The sequence below is a fragment of the Haemaphysalis longicornis genome, unplaced genomic scaffold, assembly GCF_048455015.1.
Source record: "Haemaphysalis longicornis isolate Haplotype H1 unplaced genomic scaffold, Haemaphysalis longicornis Haplotype H1 scaffold_1, whole genome shotgun sequence".
Lineage (NCBI taxonomy): Eukaryota > Metazoa > Arthropoda > Arachnida > Ixodida > Ixodidae > Haemaphysalis > Haemaphysalis longicornis.
The window spans coordinates 18,779,504-18,798,747 of record NW_027526203.1 but is presented as its reverse complement, the minus strand read 5'-3'; the positions used below and the strand labels follow the sequence as shown (position 1 = coordinate 18,798,747).

At 48.6% G+C, this 19,244-nt stretch overlaps 1 protein-coding gene across 1 annotated transcript in view; it reads left to right on the top strand.

Annotated features, from left to right (window-relative positions):
- The window catches only part of LOC144175402 (peroxiredoxin-6-like), a 141,130-nt gene that overhangs the window by 86,879 nt on the left and 35,007 nt on the right, over positions 1–19,244 (top strand). Inside the window, exon 3 of the mRNA XM_077704486.1 lies at positions 18,514–18,657. Coding sequence (XP_077560612.1) covers positions 18,514–18,657 — 144 coding nt within the window. The remainder of the gene's footprint in view (positions 1–18,513; positions 18,658–19,244) is intronic.

Genomic DNA, 19,244 nt, shown 5'->3' with positions numbered 1-19,244 from the left:
AACTTAGCTAAGAAAGGAGTCGAATCAAAGAAACAGAAAGAAACAGAAGTACGCGCTGTGCAAAACCGATCTCCCCGTTACCGGAATGCTGTCGGTCGCTTACATCGTTTTGAGATAGGTACTTGTGGACAACGCAGCTGATCATGCGGACGACAAGGAGCCTCCAGAAAGTGCCTACAACGGAAGAAACACCAAACATGCAACGCCTGCTTCACAACAAGATAGAAAGTAACGGTGGCGACCAACAACCGAGGTGATGCATTGAGCAGGTTGAGAACGCTTTTTTTTTTGGGATGAAGATGCGAACGCTTAGTTCTTGGTTCACTTAGTTATTTTTTTTGCAATATTAAAAATTGTTTTCCCCGTGAATTATTTTCCCTTTATTAGGAAAGCACCCATTTGCAGTGGAGCTAAGGAGCACCAGCTGTTATTTCAGTGACCTTGTCACAAATTTTTGGCATTCCACATATCTTAAAATTTTCAGACAATTTTACTAATTTGAGTTAACGGGAGCTGTATATAATGAGCGTATTCAGTATAAGCATTATTAAATGGGAAAGTATCGTTGGGTGGAAGGCGTCGATAATTTTAGGTTGGGTTGTACTAGTTTATTTAAACTTTTCACAAGCGGAATTACAACGTACGGCGTTTACTCTCTAAATTAGCTGCCCAAAGGCGTGGATTCAATTTCCTGCCACGGCAACCGCTTTTCTGATGGAAAAGAAAAGCTAGAAACGGCCGTGTGTTCAAGATTTCGGCGCGGGATAGAGATTCCCGCGTGGTCAAAATTAATCCTTAACCCTCCACAACGACGCCCCTCATCGCCTGTGTAGCGTCATCGCGTTAAACCTCATAATCAATCAATAAATCAGCTGCCCAGGCGCCAAAAACCGCAGCGAGCAGCGCAAATCTTGCTGCGCGCAGGCTAGGAGCTGAGGCCGGGAAGCGGCGGCTGTTCAGTGGTTGAGGACAGCAGCGCCGCCGCTATACCGGTTTATTTTCTGCGCGAAAGTCGACCTGGCGGAGCAATGGGAGAGGCCGCTGCTCGGGCCACTCTAAAACTTCTAGTACACTCTAGTTCTGGATTCGGATTGGCGCTCGATGGCTTGTGGAACTTGCTATGGATTGCAGGCAGTTTTGTTTTCGTTTTGGATTTACATGAACGCATTTGCCTATGCGGGGTGTTGGGAGGAGCGATCAAAAATACGTTTCTCCTTGAACTGCATGCCTCGGGTGCACTGACGCCGCCCTGAGTGAAATGTTTGATAACGAGAGTTGCGAATTCGGTGGGTTGTCGATTCATTGCCGCACAGCGAGCACGAAAACACAAATGACGGTGCTTTGTGCGGCGAAGTTGTCTGCGAATTAGGAGTTGCGGCGCTGCTCATTCCGCAGAGCAATGTATTGTAAAAGCTGACGACGGTTGCGAATCGATTGGAACAGCCACACCTTTCGTGTGAGCGCCGGCTCTTACGGTGTAGAACAGCAGCACCGGCGGCTGATAGGAACGCAGCTTGACGAATGTCACTATATAACTTCTCCAAAGGTGATCGGTTTCTTTTTTCTGATGAGCACAAAACTTTTCTTGCTATTACAAACCACCAGCGCCGAACCTTTTACAAGAAGTTTTTAAAGAAGTCCGCGTCCTGCTGTAGTTGGCAAAAAATGGCAAACCTGCTCCGCAAACCTCCTCGACTCCGCGTCTGCTTTTAAAGCAAAGCTTTCTACCTCTACCCCCCAAGGGTTCTTTCGCGACCGTTGGTGTCACCAGAAAACTCCAGCGAACAAATAAAACAATTTACCGGCACCGCCGGGAATCGAACCTGGAACTAATAGACTAACAAAGCGAGAGCCCGCTGTCTTACCGATTCAGCTACGAGCCCACGCGAACACGGGAAGATAAATAGTGTACTAACCAAGCACATCTACGGGTTTACCCCCTGCCTTCTCGCTGAATGCCACGTGAAAGCGTCACACGACCACTCACGCCCGTCTAGCGGCGCTGTGCGCACCTTGCTCATGTGCTAAGAGTTACAAAAATTAAAGGAAGCTCACACCAATCCATGGTATCTCATTTTTAGTACGCCAATGTGCTAAAGCCTGTGACCTCCAGTGTTCACGTAACAAATCACAGCTCCTTGTCGTCCGCCCTCACGCCAAATCAAGGAATACATTCAAATACTCCTTGACGACCAGGCCATCACTCCACACCCCAGCATCAAGATCCTGGGCCTACATTTCCAGGCCAACACCAAGAGTGACGTCTCCTTGCAGCGCCTCAAAAACAGCATTAATCTAATCATACACATGATCAGGCGAGTTGCCACCAAGAAGCGAGCCCTAAAAGAATCCGGTACCTTTCGATTAATTGAAGCTTTTGTCCTCTCGAGAGTTACTTACGACAAACCCCTATCTCCTTCTCGACGAGGAAGACATAGAGATGCTTTACATAATGATTACAAAGGCGGTTCAGCAGGCCATTGGTCTTCTAATGAGTGCGTCCACACTGAGGCTGCTTAGCGCGGGCTCCACAACACGGTGGAAGAGCTGATAAAAGGCCATCTTTCTAACCAGAAGGTCCGACTCAGAACTGCGGTGGGTAACCGCATGCTTCACCAGATTGGCTGGGCAGCCCAAAATGTCACTTTGCTTGACGTACTCCCAGACTCTTGGCGACTAAAACTAAAGATGCTTTCTTTGCTTAGAAATACGAACCCCTCACATGACAAAGGGTCAACGAAAAGCACGGGCTCAAGCGCTAAAAAGCACCCTCGGTGGGGCTCATGCAGTCATCTACACAGACGCCTCCAAACATCGAGGGCAGCAATACGCCATCATCGTGGCTACCTCCAGAACCAACCTCCTTGCGTGTACCTCGCTTAGGACCCAACAAATGACGGCAGCAGAAGAGGCAGCCATCACCTTGGCTCTTACTCAACCAGGGGTTCGGAGGGTAGTCACCGATTCCCAGCAAGCCTACTGGAATTACCAGTCGGGTTGGGTGTCCTGACCTGCACTGTGCGTGCTAAAAAACCACTCCCCAAACGGTTCCATTCAGCTCATCTGGACACCGCCTCACGCTTCAATGGAGGGCAACAAATACGCCCACCCAACAAGCCTGCGCTTTTACCTCCCGTGCTATGGAGCTGCACGAGGACAGTCACCCGCTTGTCACGTCCAGGGAGATAATCCAGCATTATCGCCTTCTGAGACAGACCGTACCTTCGCCTTACCCTGACCTTTCCCGAGAACAAACTACCCTACGGCTCATACAATCCGGGCTCCTTCCCACAGCCTACGCGTCTTCACGTAATGCATCCGAATCGCTACGATGCTGAATGTAAATTTTTCTCAGAAGTAGGAATACTCCGCCCCGTAATCGGGGTGTGCGACTTTAGCCCTGAGCACCCTCCTCTCTTTCCGTCAACTACCCAACAAGAGCAATGGGAGATGCTGCTGTCCAGGCCCTCTCTACCTACCCAGCTTCAGCGGGTGGACAGAACACAGGCCGCGCGGACTGCATATGGGCCCCACAGAAGAAGGAATCACTCCCCAAGGCTGCACTCTGGGCCCTTCAGAAATCTGAACAGAAGTATTTCTTCCTCCTCCTTCTCAGCCGCAAGTCTCGTCGCCTCCGTCCACGGCGCAGAGACGGAGAAGTCAGATCGTCTAACACCGGGTTAGAGCTTACTTTGATTTTATAAAAAAAAGTTTCCACTCTTGCTACACCAATACAACTCAATCAAACGCCGTTCATGCATCATGCATTGATTTAACCTTACCAACAATATCTCTTTGAAGTAATAAATGGTGTGGTTAAGTGCATTTCACTTCTCTCTGGTTTTACTATTTGTAAACCGATGTGAGTGATTTTAAGTGACGTCGCATGAGTAATCGTTATGGGTGCAGTTTACAGCTTTGCTTTCCAACCACATTCACGGGGTGGATTGGCCCGATTTTTTCTACTAATGGCAAGTTGATCGCCGGAAGAGACCGGACTCGTCGGGGATGGGCTGGTGAACATGTCGCAAAACAATCGGGAACATCGAGCTCATTTTGCTTCTGTCAACACCATATCCTAGAGTACCCGCGCAGCTTTGTACTACCCGGAAGTACTGCCTGGAAGCCGCTTGCGCAGCGCCCCCTGGGTAGCGCAGGAGGCCTATAGGAAATCAGGGGGAAGGGCGGATTCGCTTACCTCTCTTTATGTTGGCGCCGATGGCCCAAGGCCATAGTGTTCGGCCTTCAGGATGGCCAAAGAAACGTGCTCTAATTGTCTAACAGCGGAGGCACGCTCCGCCAGTGGGCGTCGCCGCACTCGTGTGCCCGTTTACGCGTGCAGAGTTGTACGGAAGGCGCTTGGGGAAAGCGCGCGACTTGGGCATGCGTCACGCTGTAGACGTCTGCGCTTGCACAGTGCATTGCGCAAGGATTCCGCCATGGCGAGGCCGAGTCGGATGCAGTCGTCACGAGATCGAGTGGGCCCGTTCATTTGCCGCCGTACAATGTACGCATGTGGGCGTGGGTGTTTCATTGTTCTCTGTTTTGTAGGTATGTATGTACGGCAAGTGTTTTAGGTGACTTTATACAGCGTATTTTGAATCAAACTATTAGTGCCAAAGCTATCTCGCCATTACGTCCTAGAGTACTTAAGTATGGTACACTGAATCACTACCATGTCTTTATTGCGGTTTCATTCGCCATTATATTAGTGAATTGGACATAATTACAAATCTACCGCGTTCAACTTATCCTGAAGTTGCTGTGAGACTGGAAATGTCTAAGAGGTTTGTGCGTGTGGGTGTGTGCGTGTATGTGTGTGTCTGTGTGTATGTGTGTGTGTGTGCGTGTGTGTGTGTGCGTGTACGGGCGAGTTATACTCAAGGTAACTCAAATTGTGCGAACAAATATATTTGAGTTAAGTTGAGTTTCGAGTATAGCAAAACTAAAACCAGAAACAACAAACACCAGCTGGCTCGAGTCTCGCTTGTCGAGTATGTACTATAGTTTTTCGACACTTGCCAAAATGCTGTATCTGCGTTCCATCTAATATTTGGTTCTGTCAATTTAAAATGGCTTTATGACGCGCATTACTGTATCGTTTGGCAGCTGTGAGCCGGTAACATCTACTGAACTTGGAATGTGGTTTATTTTTACTGCACTTATTATTTTCACTAACTCGCGTCACCTTAGTAAGATGCATTTCGCTTGGTTGCCTCTGGCATTTGGCAGCGAGGGGTGCATTTTTCAGTGTCTTCATGCTCCTGATTAGCCTCTCATCTCTTCCGCTGGACCCCTCCTTGATGCGAGGCGAATGCAGAAAGTTGTTTAGGCCCAGCTCTTATGCCCTTGGACTTGCTGGTGAGCGACGTCGTCGGCGAGCGAACAAGGCGTACGGGGAGCACAGAGAAGGATAAAGGGAGCGATCAAAGATTACCGCGAGTAACTAATGAATGTGTCAGTGAAGAGGGTAAAAGAAGTAAGGGAGCAATGTATAAAGGGGTAGGGAAGCGGAAGAGGAGAGTATGTCGAAAGAGTGAAGCTTTAGGACAGCGGTGTAGTGAAGAGCGTGATGGCGAAAGAGTACAGATTAACACAGAATGTCGAGCGAGACGTACTCCACAGCGGTGACCTGCAAAAGAATGGCGTCAGATCTGCCCGCGACGACTGCTGTGTAAAGCTCTCACATATCATGCACGCGCTGCCTCCCCTGATCTATCGATAACCGAGAAAGTCGCGCCCCACTTAATAGATTTGCTACATTCCGCGCAAACCAGAGCCTGTGCCAGTCACGCTGCTCACAGCGTGCTCTAGTAATCATAATATAATATAGTCTCAGCCAGATTTCTTACTCTCAACAGAGGGCGACGCAACAAGTTGCTTTGCTTCTAAACGAGCTTCCCGAACAGACGACCACGCGGTTAGCGCCACAATCCAGATGGGCGCGCCTCTGAAACTGAAGCAAAACCACAACGATGAGAGGACCGTTTCCCAAATTCCTTGCTTTGGTTCATTGCAAAATGAAAACAACTTAATTGCAGCAATTAAATTTCGCATTTTGGAGTATTGTTATCGTTGGTTAATTTTCCATCTGTACTAGTGAGAATATATGTTGGGTTTTGATCTTTTTATCTCCTCGGTGATTTCCGAAATCGGGACCCAATAGTAACACCGTTGCGCACCCTTCTGTCACGGCGATACGCTTGGATGTGCTTAGGGCTCCCTATGAATGTATTTTGTCTCCAAATGCCTTGCACTGCGTTTGCAGTGGCGCGTTAAAGTTTATTTTATACTGTAGCATCCTTCACGCCGACTGCCTTTCAACATGTCTGGCTTTAACGGGGAAAGTTTCTGGAAGTGGTAAACTTGCTTGATGAAATAAAGCGAGAAAACACTGGGATAACGAAGAAAGAATGCGACAAGGTTTAGTTCAATGAACTTGAGTTGCAAGTAGTGCCCCGTCCTGCCTGATTCTTTCGTCCCTGTTCCCGTATTTTCGGGCATTCTGGCTGTCACAATCCCGCCTCTCACCTCCTTTCACTCTAACGCATTGCCATGCAGCTGGTAAGCGGGAAAGGCGACGCGATGTGGCCGCGTGTGCGGATTCCGACTTGGGATGCCCCTCATTACTGCTGATCCCCTCTTCAGCCTATATATCTTCAGGCGACCCACACCGTGAGACGACCATGACCGTCAACTGAAACTTTATGAGACGCCATATAGAGCGACACCATACCCTTGTGAGGAAGTAAGCACAACCGAATTTGTTACAATAGTGCTAGTGCTGAGCCAGCTAAAGGCAACCAGTGTTTCCAGACGCCTACATCTAAGAAAGAAGCTGAAGTACAGTGTTTCTAAATACTCCCCCTGTAATGACCTTCGGATAATTCTAAAGTAGATTCTATGGCGTATAACAGCTGAATCGGCCTTCTGGGGATGGTTCCACTTGATAGGGCACCATAATTGTTCTACTTCGTCAATCCCGCCCGACCAGCACATCGTCCACCACTCCCGTTTCACGCAGCTCGTCTTGGTAGATGATGCTCATGAACTAACACAATAGTTCTTTACTTCAATGTACTGGATGTACTTGGCACGCCAAAATGCGAAGTCCGCTATGAATTTTGAACATGAATTTTGAACATGAACATGAATTGTGACCACCTGGGGATCTTTATCGTGCGGCGAAATCTCGTACAAACGGGCGTTTTTGCTTTTCGCCTTCATCAGAAAAGCGGCCGCCGTGCCCGGGAATTGAACCCGCGACCCTAGACCAGACCAACTGGAAGGTAAGCAAAACGCTTTCCCACAAGAATATAGGAGGGGGTCAGAGGTTCTGGTTCGTCCGAGTCCGCCTACACGTAGGTTAGTGGTCTTAAGTTTATGACGGCTCGGATTTCGGTCAAAACCGTAGTGAGCTCCTTGAAATTGCATAAGCTGTTGCGCAACCCCTTCTGGAGAGATGCATTTACGCACCGGGCCATCCTTTCCCGGAACCCCACCCCTCACCAGGAGGTGCTTTCGACGACGAATTTCCAGTGAATCTGATGACCCGGGAAATAGTTCTGGACCTCTTCTCCACGGACTGTTTCCCTCAGTCATTTCAAATCTTTCGAAGCTCGCTGGGTCGTTTTTGCGTTGTCCGAAAAGATGGTTCGACAAACTCCTCGTCTTGCTATGAACCTTTTGAATGTCAGCAGAAATCTGGAAGTAGTCATGTTACCAAATAGCTCCCAGTGCAAAACACGTGTAACCCCACACGTGAAAACCAGTATGGATGACGTCTTGTTCTTGCCTTGATTCTTTGTATTCAATGTTCCGGCGAAGTCAAGACCAGTCACTGCAAAACGGTGGGGGCTTGGGTCCTCTGTCACATGGTAAATGAGCTATTGGTTCTCTGGCAGTGAGGCAGTTAAAACGTTTGCACGTGAAGCATGTCTTCAATGCCTTTTTTACACTTTGTCTTCCTTGAACCGCGCAGTACTGTCCCCTTAGCTCCGTGAGCGTTTCAAGTGCGGCAGCTTGTAGAAGTCAGCGATGGGTGGCGCAGACCTCTAGCTCGGTGATATTACGGTCCGCAGGGAGAACGATCGGCGGCTTCGTGCTGTAGCAGAGGGCAAAGTGGTCAAGACGTGCTCCGAACCTAATATTCCGTCTTGGTCGCAGTAGACGTGCAGGTCACGCAGATGAGAGTTGCTTGCCAAACGGGTTGACCTTTGAATACATTGCAGCTCTTGGGGGAAGGCCTCGGGCTGCTCGTGCACTAGCACAAGCGTCCAAGCTCGCGCGGTCTCGTCTGTTGCTAGATGTCCCATGTGCTTCTTGTTTCGGTTTCTTGAGTCATGCGAGAAACCCTGCACCCACGCGACAACTCAAACAGGCTTAAAAAGGGAGCTGCACTGCTTCATTGGCAAGACCGTTTCTTCTACTGTTACGTTCGTTATCAGCGTGAACTGGTCTTATTTCTTTCTCTGTCTCTCTCACATCGGCATCTTCATGTCTTGGCAAGGATTTGGGTTGTTCAGCAAGTCATCTCTGTCAATTCCACAAGACTGTTTTCCTTGAGGGCCCTAGGGCTAACTCCTCTCGTCAACAAATCAGCTGAATTGGCTACTGCAGGGCAATGATTCCATGTATGCTCATCAGTTCGCTGTTGTATCTCCAGCACTCAATTAGCCACAAAGGGCTTCTAGAGTGGCGCTCACCCTCACCCCGTGTGTAATGTAACGTGGGAGTCTGCCCACATATGCAATCACGCTTCTGATAGGATCAAAGATTTGGACAAATATGCCTTCAAATATGCCTTCATTCACAAAGACAAATATGCCTTCATTCTGGCACCCACCAGCATTCCCATCAATTCGAGTCTTAGAAACGAACGCTTCTTGAATGGCGCTACACGTGACTTCTATAAGGCCTGAAGGATGAAGGGTTTTGTATGGCTATTTCGATCCAAGAAGTCCAGAGGGGATTTAAGCAGGAGGACAAGCAATTTTGGCCCTTGTTCAACACGAGTCCCAAGACGTGTGAGCAGCTGGCCGTGGGACATTCAGCTTGGCTGTCGGCACATTCTGTACCATCACTGTCTACAAGTGTCTTGAAATTCATGCTCCACGTTCGTGGCGTCATCCTCGCAAGATTCATGACTTGGAGTGCTTGACGATGGGAGTATTCTGCTTCTTGTTAAAGGAGCCATGAAGAGAAAATGCAAGTTGGTTTTATTCGAAAGATTTCGTGTTTTATAGTGCCCCCAGCGCTTGTCCGGATACAAACGGTGCTTTATTCACTGAGAAATTAAACAATTTCGGTTAAAATTTTGATTTTCCCGCTCAATCGTGCGTTTTCGTGGTCCCAAGTGACATCACGGGAACCGACCGCTCTGCAGCCTAGAGTACCTTCATTCACGCATCCGCCGTACAGGGTAGAGACACGTAACGCTGGCGCCGCCATGTTCGGTTGCTCGCTCGCCGCCGAAGCAAGTCATTGTGTCAAAACCGCGCTAAAATTTTCGCCGCAATGCGGTTTACTGAAGAAGTTTGAATCATATTGTCTGTTTCGCGTTGCTAGGTCTCGTGGGAAACGAAAAGAATAACGCGTTTAGCCCGTTGGCCCAATTGCGGCGGCACGGGACCGTTCAAAGGTTGTCTCCACCCTGTAGCGGCGTTGGTTTGTTCCAGTGTTTCTTTACGTTCCGTTACCTAGATGGCGCCACCATACCGTGGCACGCGTTTGGTTTGTTTTTGCCCGCATTTAAACCTGGCTTGTTTTTGTTCTGGGAGAAAATATTCGTTCCCTGAAACAGTGCTCGCTCGACAAATGGGGTCACGTAAGACACCGTTGCTTGCGTCAATCGGCCAGTGTCGTCTGAGACCATGGAGTCTGAGACCATAGAGATTCTGAGACAACCCCAAGCCCCATAGTGCTGTGCAGCTAAACCAAAGCATGCTGTTCGCAGTACGAATAGCAGAACGCATCAGTACTTCTATGTTTACATGTGCTTTCGTAACTTCCACCGTTTGTCCCATCATTCCTATTGCTTTGTAAAGAATGTGCCCTAAATTTAAGCGCAAATCGCTCGTTCGTCTAGTTTGTAAGCTCTACCTAATTTGCGTCTGCTTCTGCCAGCCTCCGCCAATCGCAGAGCTTAGCCCATGTGACATCACAGGTTCTGTTGCGGGAAATGAGCTGGTGGGTCGCATGACCATTCCCGTTTTTCCCAATTATGTAGCTTATTTGAGCGAAGTTTACGTTAAAAGTGGTGTCAGTATGATTCTAACGAGACAATCTTTTGAATGAACCAAACTTGTGTTTTCTCTTCATGGCTCCTTTAAGACTGCGTTCCAGTGATTATATCATCCACGTAGAAGCTTTCCGCATTCCTTTTTTTGTCTCGGGATGAACGTCCGCCTTTGACAAGTGATGACGTAAGTGGCAACGAGAATAAACGGGCTCCTTGTCGCTCCAAAAGACACCCTCGTCATTCTCCAGACCTCCATCAGTGGGTTTGGGGCATCCTTCGTTGGCATATGCTTATACCAAAAGAATCGCTGAGCATCGCGCTCCTCAGGGCACGCCAAAATCTGCCGGAACGCCTTTTCAGTGGTAGCCACGAGGACGACGGAATGAATCCTGAAGTTCAGCAGCACATTCAGGAGCTCCGGATTGAAGCTGGATCCTACCTCCAGACTCTCATTTAGGGATGTACACTCTGCATCACTGGATGAAGTATCAAACATGACTAATTTTTGTTGTAAGGGCATCAGGCTTGAAGTCTGTTCGAGGCGGCATGTAGTATATTCGGTGTTGGGGCTTGAGGTTAGTTTCTAAAGTAACTCGTTCCGGAAATCCTTGCTGAAGGTGCGGACATATCGCCTCATCGTACGTAATCATCATTCGTTCATCATTCACCAGCTTCTTAGTAAGGTTGACCAAACACTTCTTTGCTACAGCTTCATTGTCGGCTATTTGGACGTTCACCTGCTTTCAGGGCAGTCCTTCCTCGTACCGTCCGCTAACGACCTTGGTGGATGACGCAGATTTTTTGACAACATCGTTTTCTTCGTTTTGTTGGGCGAATGGCTCGGCAATGTCCGTACTCTCGAGCTCTCAATACGACCTGAGCACGGCGTAGAAGCTGTGCGTTTCTCCACACACCTGGGTCAGGAGAACCGCAGCAGTCGAACAGCAGGCCGTTGAGCTCCTCTTGGGAGGAATCGATCCCTGAAGTGTCCATCCAAACTCAGTATTGATTGCGACTAGAGCTCCCTGCAGTTTCTGCATGAAACCAGACAGGAGAGTCCAGTAATAGCTCCAATCAGAATGTAGATTTAAGTCCTCGTCAATTCGGCTTGGGGCATGGTGACATCCGCCAGTTCTCTTATCTTCGCCTTGGCTTCATGAACGGCAAGCTCTGGAAGAATCAAATTATCAGTGTTGATCTTTGGCATTTCTAGAGCTTCGACCGAATCCTCCCTTCGGTTGTATTGGCTCCTGAGCCAAATTCGCACTTGCTTGCGTTTTTCCTTGATGATGTTTACTGCCCCTGCAAAGGCGTATATCGATGCGTCTTCTTCACCAGGAACACGCAACTGCTGTTCGCGAGAAAATTCTTTGGTCACTGACTACCTCCATCAAACTGGAGAAGGGCTAGTCTGCTTTGCTAATGTCCTCCTGCCCAGACTTGAGCTGTTTGGACAAGCACTGACGGTGCCGTGTCGTTTTTCTTGCTCATTGCAGAGCGCAGCTCTATTTCTGTGTTGTTCCTTTTCGTCCGCCGACGGTCACACATTTTAGTCAAGTGCGATCTGCCAAAATTCTTGCAGTCGAGGCTTTTGTTGTTGCACTTCTTCGAAGTATAGCGCAGCGGAAGCATCTACTGGAATCACGGAGGGTACGCTTTCTTCCAGAGAAAGTGGTGCTAGACATTCCTTTATTGTGTAGTTCTTCGCAGCGCAGAATGCGCATGGATCAATGTGCCACGACCCAGACCCTATTCCGGGAAACAGGGAAGCCGCCGACGCTTCCGAACTTTTCGTCTTTTCATTTTCGGAACGAGGTTTCGTACTGGGATTTTTGTGTTCTTGTCGACCAACGTGCCATGCTTTTTTTGTACTTTCCACTTCGATTTTGAAGAAATCAAGCAAGCTCTCTATGCGCAAGCCGTTGTCTTCCTAGTCTGCGGAACGACACCTGTGATATTCGACGACAAGTTTGCTTGGCAAAATAGGCAGCAGCGAGGAGCTAAGCATCGCTCCGTAGCTTTCGGTCTTCAATTTGTTTATATAACGACACTTGTTGTAACCACATCTTTTATTAATATTTTACTAAATTTTACAGGAAAACACTGTCTTCTTGAAATTGAACAGTAATTATCATGCGCACGCCCCCTACGTTGTATACCGTCAGGGTACACTCCTCATACACCCGTGCGGGGTGAGAGCTCGTCAAGCTATCCACTGCAGTCTATTCTCTTGCCCCGTCATGTCTTGTAAAGAACATAAAACAAAATTCTATTCTATTCTATTTGACTCCAGGTACCCGCATACCTAAGATCTCACAAAAAGGGACAACACGCTTATCGACTGGATGTTCTTTCCATTAACAACACAAGGTACTACACCCACACTAGACACACTCTCGTAATGGCAGGAAGAGCTACACAGCAGTGTCGCAAAAGCCCACACAATCGTAAAATCAGACCCACATCTTCCGCCAATAAAACTCGCGCCTATCCAACCTAACCCATGGTAAGGACAGCCTCAAAAACAGACTGACCTTCCACAAACAAAGCCGATGCCTACGCAGAAAAAAGTAGTGGACGTTAATCTGGAGGTAGAAAATCTGGCTTCCAGGTTGGTATTTAAAAACAGGAATTCGGTATGTGATTCCCTAAATCACAATTTCGGCCTCAAAGGCCTTGATGATATCTGACGTCCTCTTTTCTATCTTACATAGACCAAATCTGCCCACTAACAAATTATGGTTCCTTTGATACACAACTACCCGGTAGCACGACAGGCCCTGACCATATATTTACAAAAGTACGTACCACAAGGGGAGGCTAACGCCCCTTTAGAGGCACCTGTTACAGAAGCCGAGGTCAAGGCGGCCATTTATAAACCAAGCACAAGATCGGCCTATGGCACTGACCACAGTACTAATAAGATTCCCCGACAGTTTCACGACGCATACATCTGTGGCATCACGGTCCTTTTTAATGAATGTTTGAGTCTGGGAAACCGCCCACCCCGATCATGTCAGACCAATCTCTATAATATTCTGCCTAGGGAAACTACTAGAGCATGCTGTTTTGACCTTTCCTGTTTAACCTCTTCATGAGGCATTGGCCGACCTTTAGGACATGGCCTACCTACATCAGTCCATTTATGCAGATGGCATCACCCGGAGGGTGGCTAGAGGCTCCGACGGCCAAATCAAGGAAGCACTGCAACGAGCAACCCCCACCGTTCAGGAGTATGCAGCCATGCGCCGCTGATCGTGTTCCCCCAAATGTCGGAGCTTGATGTTTACAAACCACGTCATAAAAACGAACCGATGTTGAAACTAACCACACAATATTGCCAGCATTCCCAAAGTTCAGTCGATCAAGGTCTTTGGCCTCCGCCTAATCTATAATGACAGGCATGCTGATACAATCAGGGAGATCGAGAAGAGGGTCTATCAAACCACCCGGCTCATCTCAAGGTTGTGACAAGGCACAAAACATCAAGTAGTCCAACCACTGATTAGTTATTGATTGAAGGTTTTAACGTGCCGACGAAGCGCAGGCGATGAGGTGCGCCGTAGTGGAGGGCTGCGGATTATTTTTAACCACCTGTGGATCTTTAACGTGCGCCGAAATCTCATACACACGAGCGTTCGTTTTCCCTTTTCGCCTCCATCAGAAAAGCGGCCGCCGCGGCCGGAAATCAAACCCGCGTCCTCGTGCTCAGCAGCACAACGCCTTAGTCACTTAGTTACCGCGGCGGGTAAGGAGTCCAACCATATCAAGATGGGGCACGCTTTCGTTATTCGACGTGTCACATATGCATTGCCTTTCCTTACCCTGCCGAAGTCGGGGTAAGAAAGGGTTAGTAGCCTCATACGTAGGGCACACAAGTGAGCGGTCGGTATACTTCAACAGCGCACACATCAACTACGAACCTACTGCATCTCGGGAGACACAATACAGTCAAACTTCGATATAACGAACACGGGTATATCGAATTATTGCCCATATCGAACAATTTCTATATCACGCGAAAAATGACATCCATTTTTAATTTTTTATTTCGAACTGGGACGGACATGAAATGGGTATATCGAACTCCACCACCCCAGACTGTCCAGACCGCTCGCGCTCTGTTGACAGGCGGCGAGCTATCCCGCAGTACCCTCGAGGATAGCGGTGGCGCGATGGGCGTTCCCGACTGCTGCGCATCGGTTGCACCGAAGCGTAATTGTACGGTGCAAAAGAAGAATGCGAGCTGGAAGAAACCTGGGGCCAGCTGGAGCGCTTTGTTGGTGCTGAGCCACGAAGCATGTGCATTGATGACCTTGTTGGCGGTGACGACAGCACCGGAACGACGGCGGAGTTGACGGATATGGAGATTCTAGCGCAGGTTATTACTAAGCGCACAAACTAAGACGCTGCCGAGGTTGTACCCGCGAGCGCTGATAGTGCCCCGCTCCCGACTTCGACCGAGGCTTTGGCGGTTTTGGCCCTACCGCACCGCTACTGCAGCGCTATAGAAGGCACCGGCCTGTCGCTTGTGGAACGTATGGACTTACGTTGAGAAAGTCGTGTATAACACGCCAGGCTACCCTGCTGCAGTACTTTAAGCCAAAAGAATAAATACTTTGAAGCACCACGTGAGTATTTACTGCACAATTCGTTAATTTATTGACTTTTACCAGTTTATGACGCGTTCTTTACGTGATTTTATATATCGAATTCTGCTTATATCGAACTATTTCGCGGGCACCGCGCTGTTCGATATATCGAGGATTCACTACCCTCTCCGAACTTATGGAAGCACAGTGAACTACAGCTAGAGCACAGCTAGAGGGACTCTCTCGCTGCTCTGCCGGTCGCATCTCTGCCCGACCTCGTAACATGACGCATTTTTCATATACAGAGCGGAAGTTTTGTGTCCGAACGTTGGGGCTGCAAGAACAGTAACAAACGTCAACCATGTTGTGGAAAGCGTGCATTAATAAATAAGCGCCGCAGCAAGGATAAAACTTTGCGTTCCCATGACACTGCTCTGAAACCGACCACAATACTTGTGAATGTATCAGCAAAATCGAGCCTGTTTACTTCCACGAGGAGACGGCTGCGGTTGTATTCCACATACATAGTGTACGCCAGCCGCTTAACTGGCGCATTTTTAATAGCGGTGTCGTTCCCGCGAATGCCGCACACAGTACGTCTCCTGACCTTTGTCTATGCTCCCAAGAATTCATGGTACGCTAAATGTTTGAAAATCCAGTTACCACGCATTATGTGAAAAAGCAATGCTTACTTGCGCTGCAATTGCATGATTTTAGGGCCGCATGCCACTTTTCAAGCTTGATTTTCACTGTACAAAGCAGCCTTTTTTCGGAAAAAGATAGTTTTCCGCCATTCCTAAAGCGCGTTTACATGAATGCGACATAGCGTATCGCATTGTTTCGTCGAATCGGGCGAATTCGACGCGTTTGCGTTTACATGTATGCGCATTGAAGACTATCGCCACCCTGTGTCATATCTGGGAGTGGTGGGGTCGCATTTCCGGCATTACCAGTTTCCGGTAGCCGACAAGTTGCTTGTGTTCGTTTTGGCGTCTGTTGCGGCTGAAGCGAAACCAGCGGGTCATTCCCCGGTCCACCCGATCAAATACGACGATCGCTGAGCTAAATGTGTAGATTCGGCGCGTCGGGAAACGGATACCGCAGGCAATCCTGGAGCGTTTACGTGTTCTCGGTAACGCTCCGCGCACACGCCGGCCGCAGGGGCTCGGCCAGCTTGTCGCCACTCTTCCAAATCAACCTGACCACGAAAAAGATATTCCACATGCGAGAAAGTAGATGCTAGTTGGGTGAAAAATTGATCTAGAGATTATCAGCAGTAGTTTTAAAAGCGGCCATTAGATACCTGCCGCGATGCTTAGCCTATGCTCAACGGCCGCGGAGGTTCGAGACCCGGCACCGCGGCGCGCGGTGCGGCGAGAGGCCGAAAGATGGCACTACCTGCGCCGAAGAATCAAGACAGGCCACGGCAGATGTCTTGTACACCGATCGCCCAAACGGCAGTTATCGCGGAAATAAAGTTCCACATACGAGAAGGGGGTGGTAATGTGGCGAAAAGTCGTGTCAAGGATCGTCATCCGCAGTTGTACACACAGCGGCGATCAAATAGCCGCCACGATGCTAAGCCTAAAATTCCCAACACCCGAGCCGAGCCGAGAAATGCGATGCGACTGCCGCTACATGGGTTCGGGAAGTCGCATTTGCATTCTCGATCTACCCTGGTCTAGCGCATTGGATGCGATGCGTCTTCCAAGCGAATTGTCCTACTTACATGCGATGCGATGCGGTATGGTAATGCGACAAATCCAATGCGATACGCTACTGTCGCATTGATGTAAACGCGCTTCTAGAGGGATCTGCACACAGCCGCACGCAGCCCTCTCGCATCATAACGGGGCGGCCACACTGCCGCGAAGGCCGCGGAGGCGGAATGTGCACTTTCAAGAGTCGACACCACCCTAAGCGGTGTCGTGCGCATCGGGGCTGAATGACTGCAGTACCCACCTCATTGAATCTCACCGGACTTGTCCCTGACGTTCTTTTTAAAGACGATAGTCTTTCTTGGGCTACTTAAACCCAGAAATTTTGGTCTGTCTGTATGTCTGTCTGCCTGTCTGTCTTTTTGACCGTCTGTCTGTCTGAAACTCGATTCAGCCACCCGGCAAAAGTGAAATGTTTGCTGTTCAATAGTCTTATATACTCACAGCCCAATGTAAACGTTTAAGCCAGGTTTATATGTTCATACTTGTGAACTTTGTTGAACAAGAACAAGACATTACGGAAATATAAGACAGTAAATTAGTACAGAGGGGATATATACAGTGTTCCTTTATTAAAAAATTCCTGGATGCTTGGTATTTCGATAGCAGATGATTTTCTACATCTACTGCAGCAAACCGCCGCCTCCTGACGGCATACAAGAAATCACGCGGAAACCGCAAAGAAAGGTTCCACTAGCTAGGTTTCACGTTCTGCTTGGAACGCACGTGGAGCATGGCAACGCGGTTCTATAAACCTTGAAGTCGGCCGCCTCGATTTACGCGCGTCTCCGCCGTACTGCAGCGCTGGCATCGAGGAACCCCGCCTGTAGCAGTGGAACGCGGTAAATTCAAATCGCCTTGAGAAACCCTTTAGTGTGTTTACCTTGGGATGAGCCCGACGGAAAGAAACAGCATGAGAGGTGAGCGGAAAAGCGTAGGGGAGCATTTCCTTGGCAAATGTCTGCAAAGACTATCGTCTTTTGACGAGATTTGCAACGAAAGGAGCAGATACGCAGCCAATTTTTTTTTTGGTTGAGACTAGTCGTTTCGCGAAACGTTGGGTATGACTTGAGAAACAGGGTCACGTAAGCGGCAGTGTAGCTTATGCCAGTTGGCACCAAAACCGGTGGCCCGTGTCGTGTCATGCAAGCCCAAAGCACCCGATGGTTAAGCAGCTCGGCCAGCACAGTGCCGTGCAGAGTTCTCCTAATTTTAGGTGTTCGTTTGCAACTTCTATTCCTGACTCTACCATATTTACTGCTATAAAAATAATTTTCGCTAAATTGAAGCACAAATAGCTCATTCTACTGGCATATAATCGCTGTTTAATTAGAGTTGAATTTTGTCGGTCTGAGCAAATCGCGACAAGCAGCCCATAATACGTCATAAGTTCGCTGCCGGAAAGTATCTGGTGAGTGGCATGCCTATGCTCGGTTTTCTTAATTACATAGCAAAATTTTACTGAAGTTTACGTTTTTTGCTTCTTTTTAAACCATATATCGTACAGTCACTCCTTTGGCGACATCATGACAGAGAACTTAAAGATGAGCACAATTATAAAATACAACTTCGGTGTCACGAAAACATTTTTGAAAGAGGGATGAGCAGTAAACACAGCCATTGTTAGTTTTCACAGCCAGATTTCATAAGCCCTCCTCCTCCCAAACTGCCACCAAGCGTTTTCTTATTCTCAAAATTTCAATGCATTTCGTGGTAAATGCCGAAACACTCCTACGAAGCTGTACTGTGATTCTTGCACCAGGCCACCGTATGGAACCTACACCGCCAGAAAAACAAAACATGATTCCTGATTGTACGGTGCACATGGGCCAGGACAATTCACTCTTTCGAGTAATGGTTCCAAACGGGCCGCCCCCACCTCCCGCACATCATTACACCACAACATTCTTTGGACACCCGCTTTGCACCCCGGGATACGAAGGAAATGTGCTCCCACGCGCAGGACATCATCGCGTTCAACGACCTGCGCATGACCGAGTTGCCATTCCCGATCATCTCGGACGAGAAGCGCGAACTGGCCGTGCAGCTGGGTATGCTGGACCCCATCGACAAGGACAGCGAGGGAATACCGCTCACCTGCAGGGCGGTGCGTAGCGGCCGTATACCTCCCACGTTCAGTGTCTGGCCGCCTAGTGGCTGCAACTGCCCGATAAAAAGGACAGTTACCATCGGTAGCTTGACGGCTCTACATGAGCAGTCAACAAGAGGTGCTGTCGTTGCCGACGTTACAGAATGGCGTCAGTAAACGAAGCTTTGCGTATGGTCCTAGGGTGTGCATACGAGACTTAAAGGGACACGGAAGTGAATTTGTCAAGCTCCTGTTTTTTGCTTGTACTGCGAGACTGGCTAAAATAAGCAGACTTTTCATCGTTTCTCCGGGTGATCAGGCGTTTCTTTTATTTTATAAAGCCTGGAAGAAAAATTATCCTGCGTTGTTTGGGGCTGCCACACCAACTAACAACAGTTACGTCAATAAAAGGTGCTACGTGATTGGACTATGTCCAGTGCTAGAATACAAAAAAGTTTCGGTTCTGTCAAACAACATGCTTGGCATCCGACGTTATCGTTGGATATGCATTATCGATATCTCAGTAATCGCCATACCGTACTTCTGCCATGTTGTCGGTGGTACAATGCGTCATATAAGCCTACCAACACGGCTTGGAATCGTGG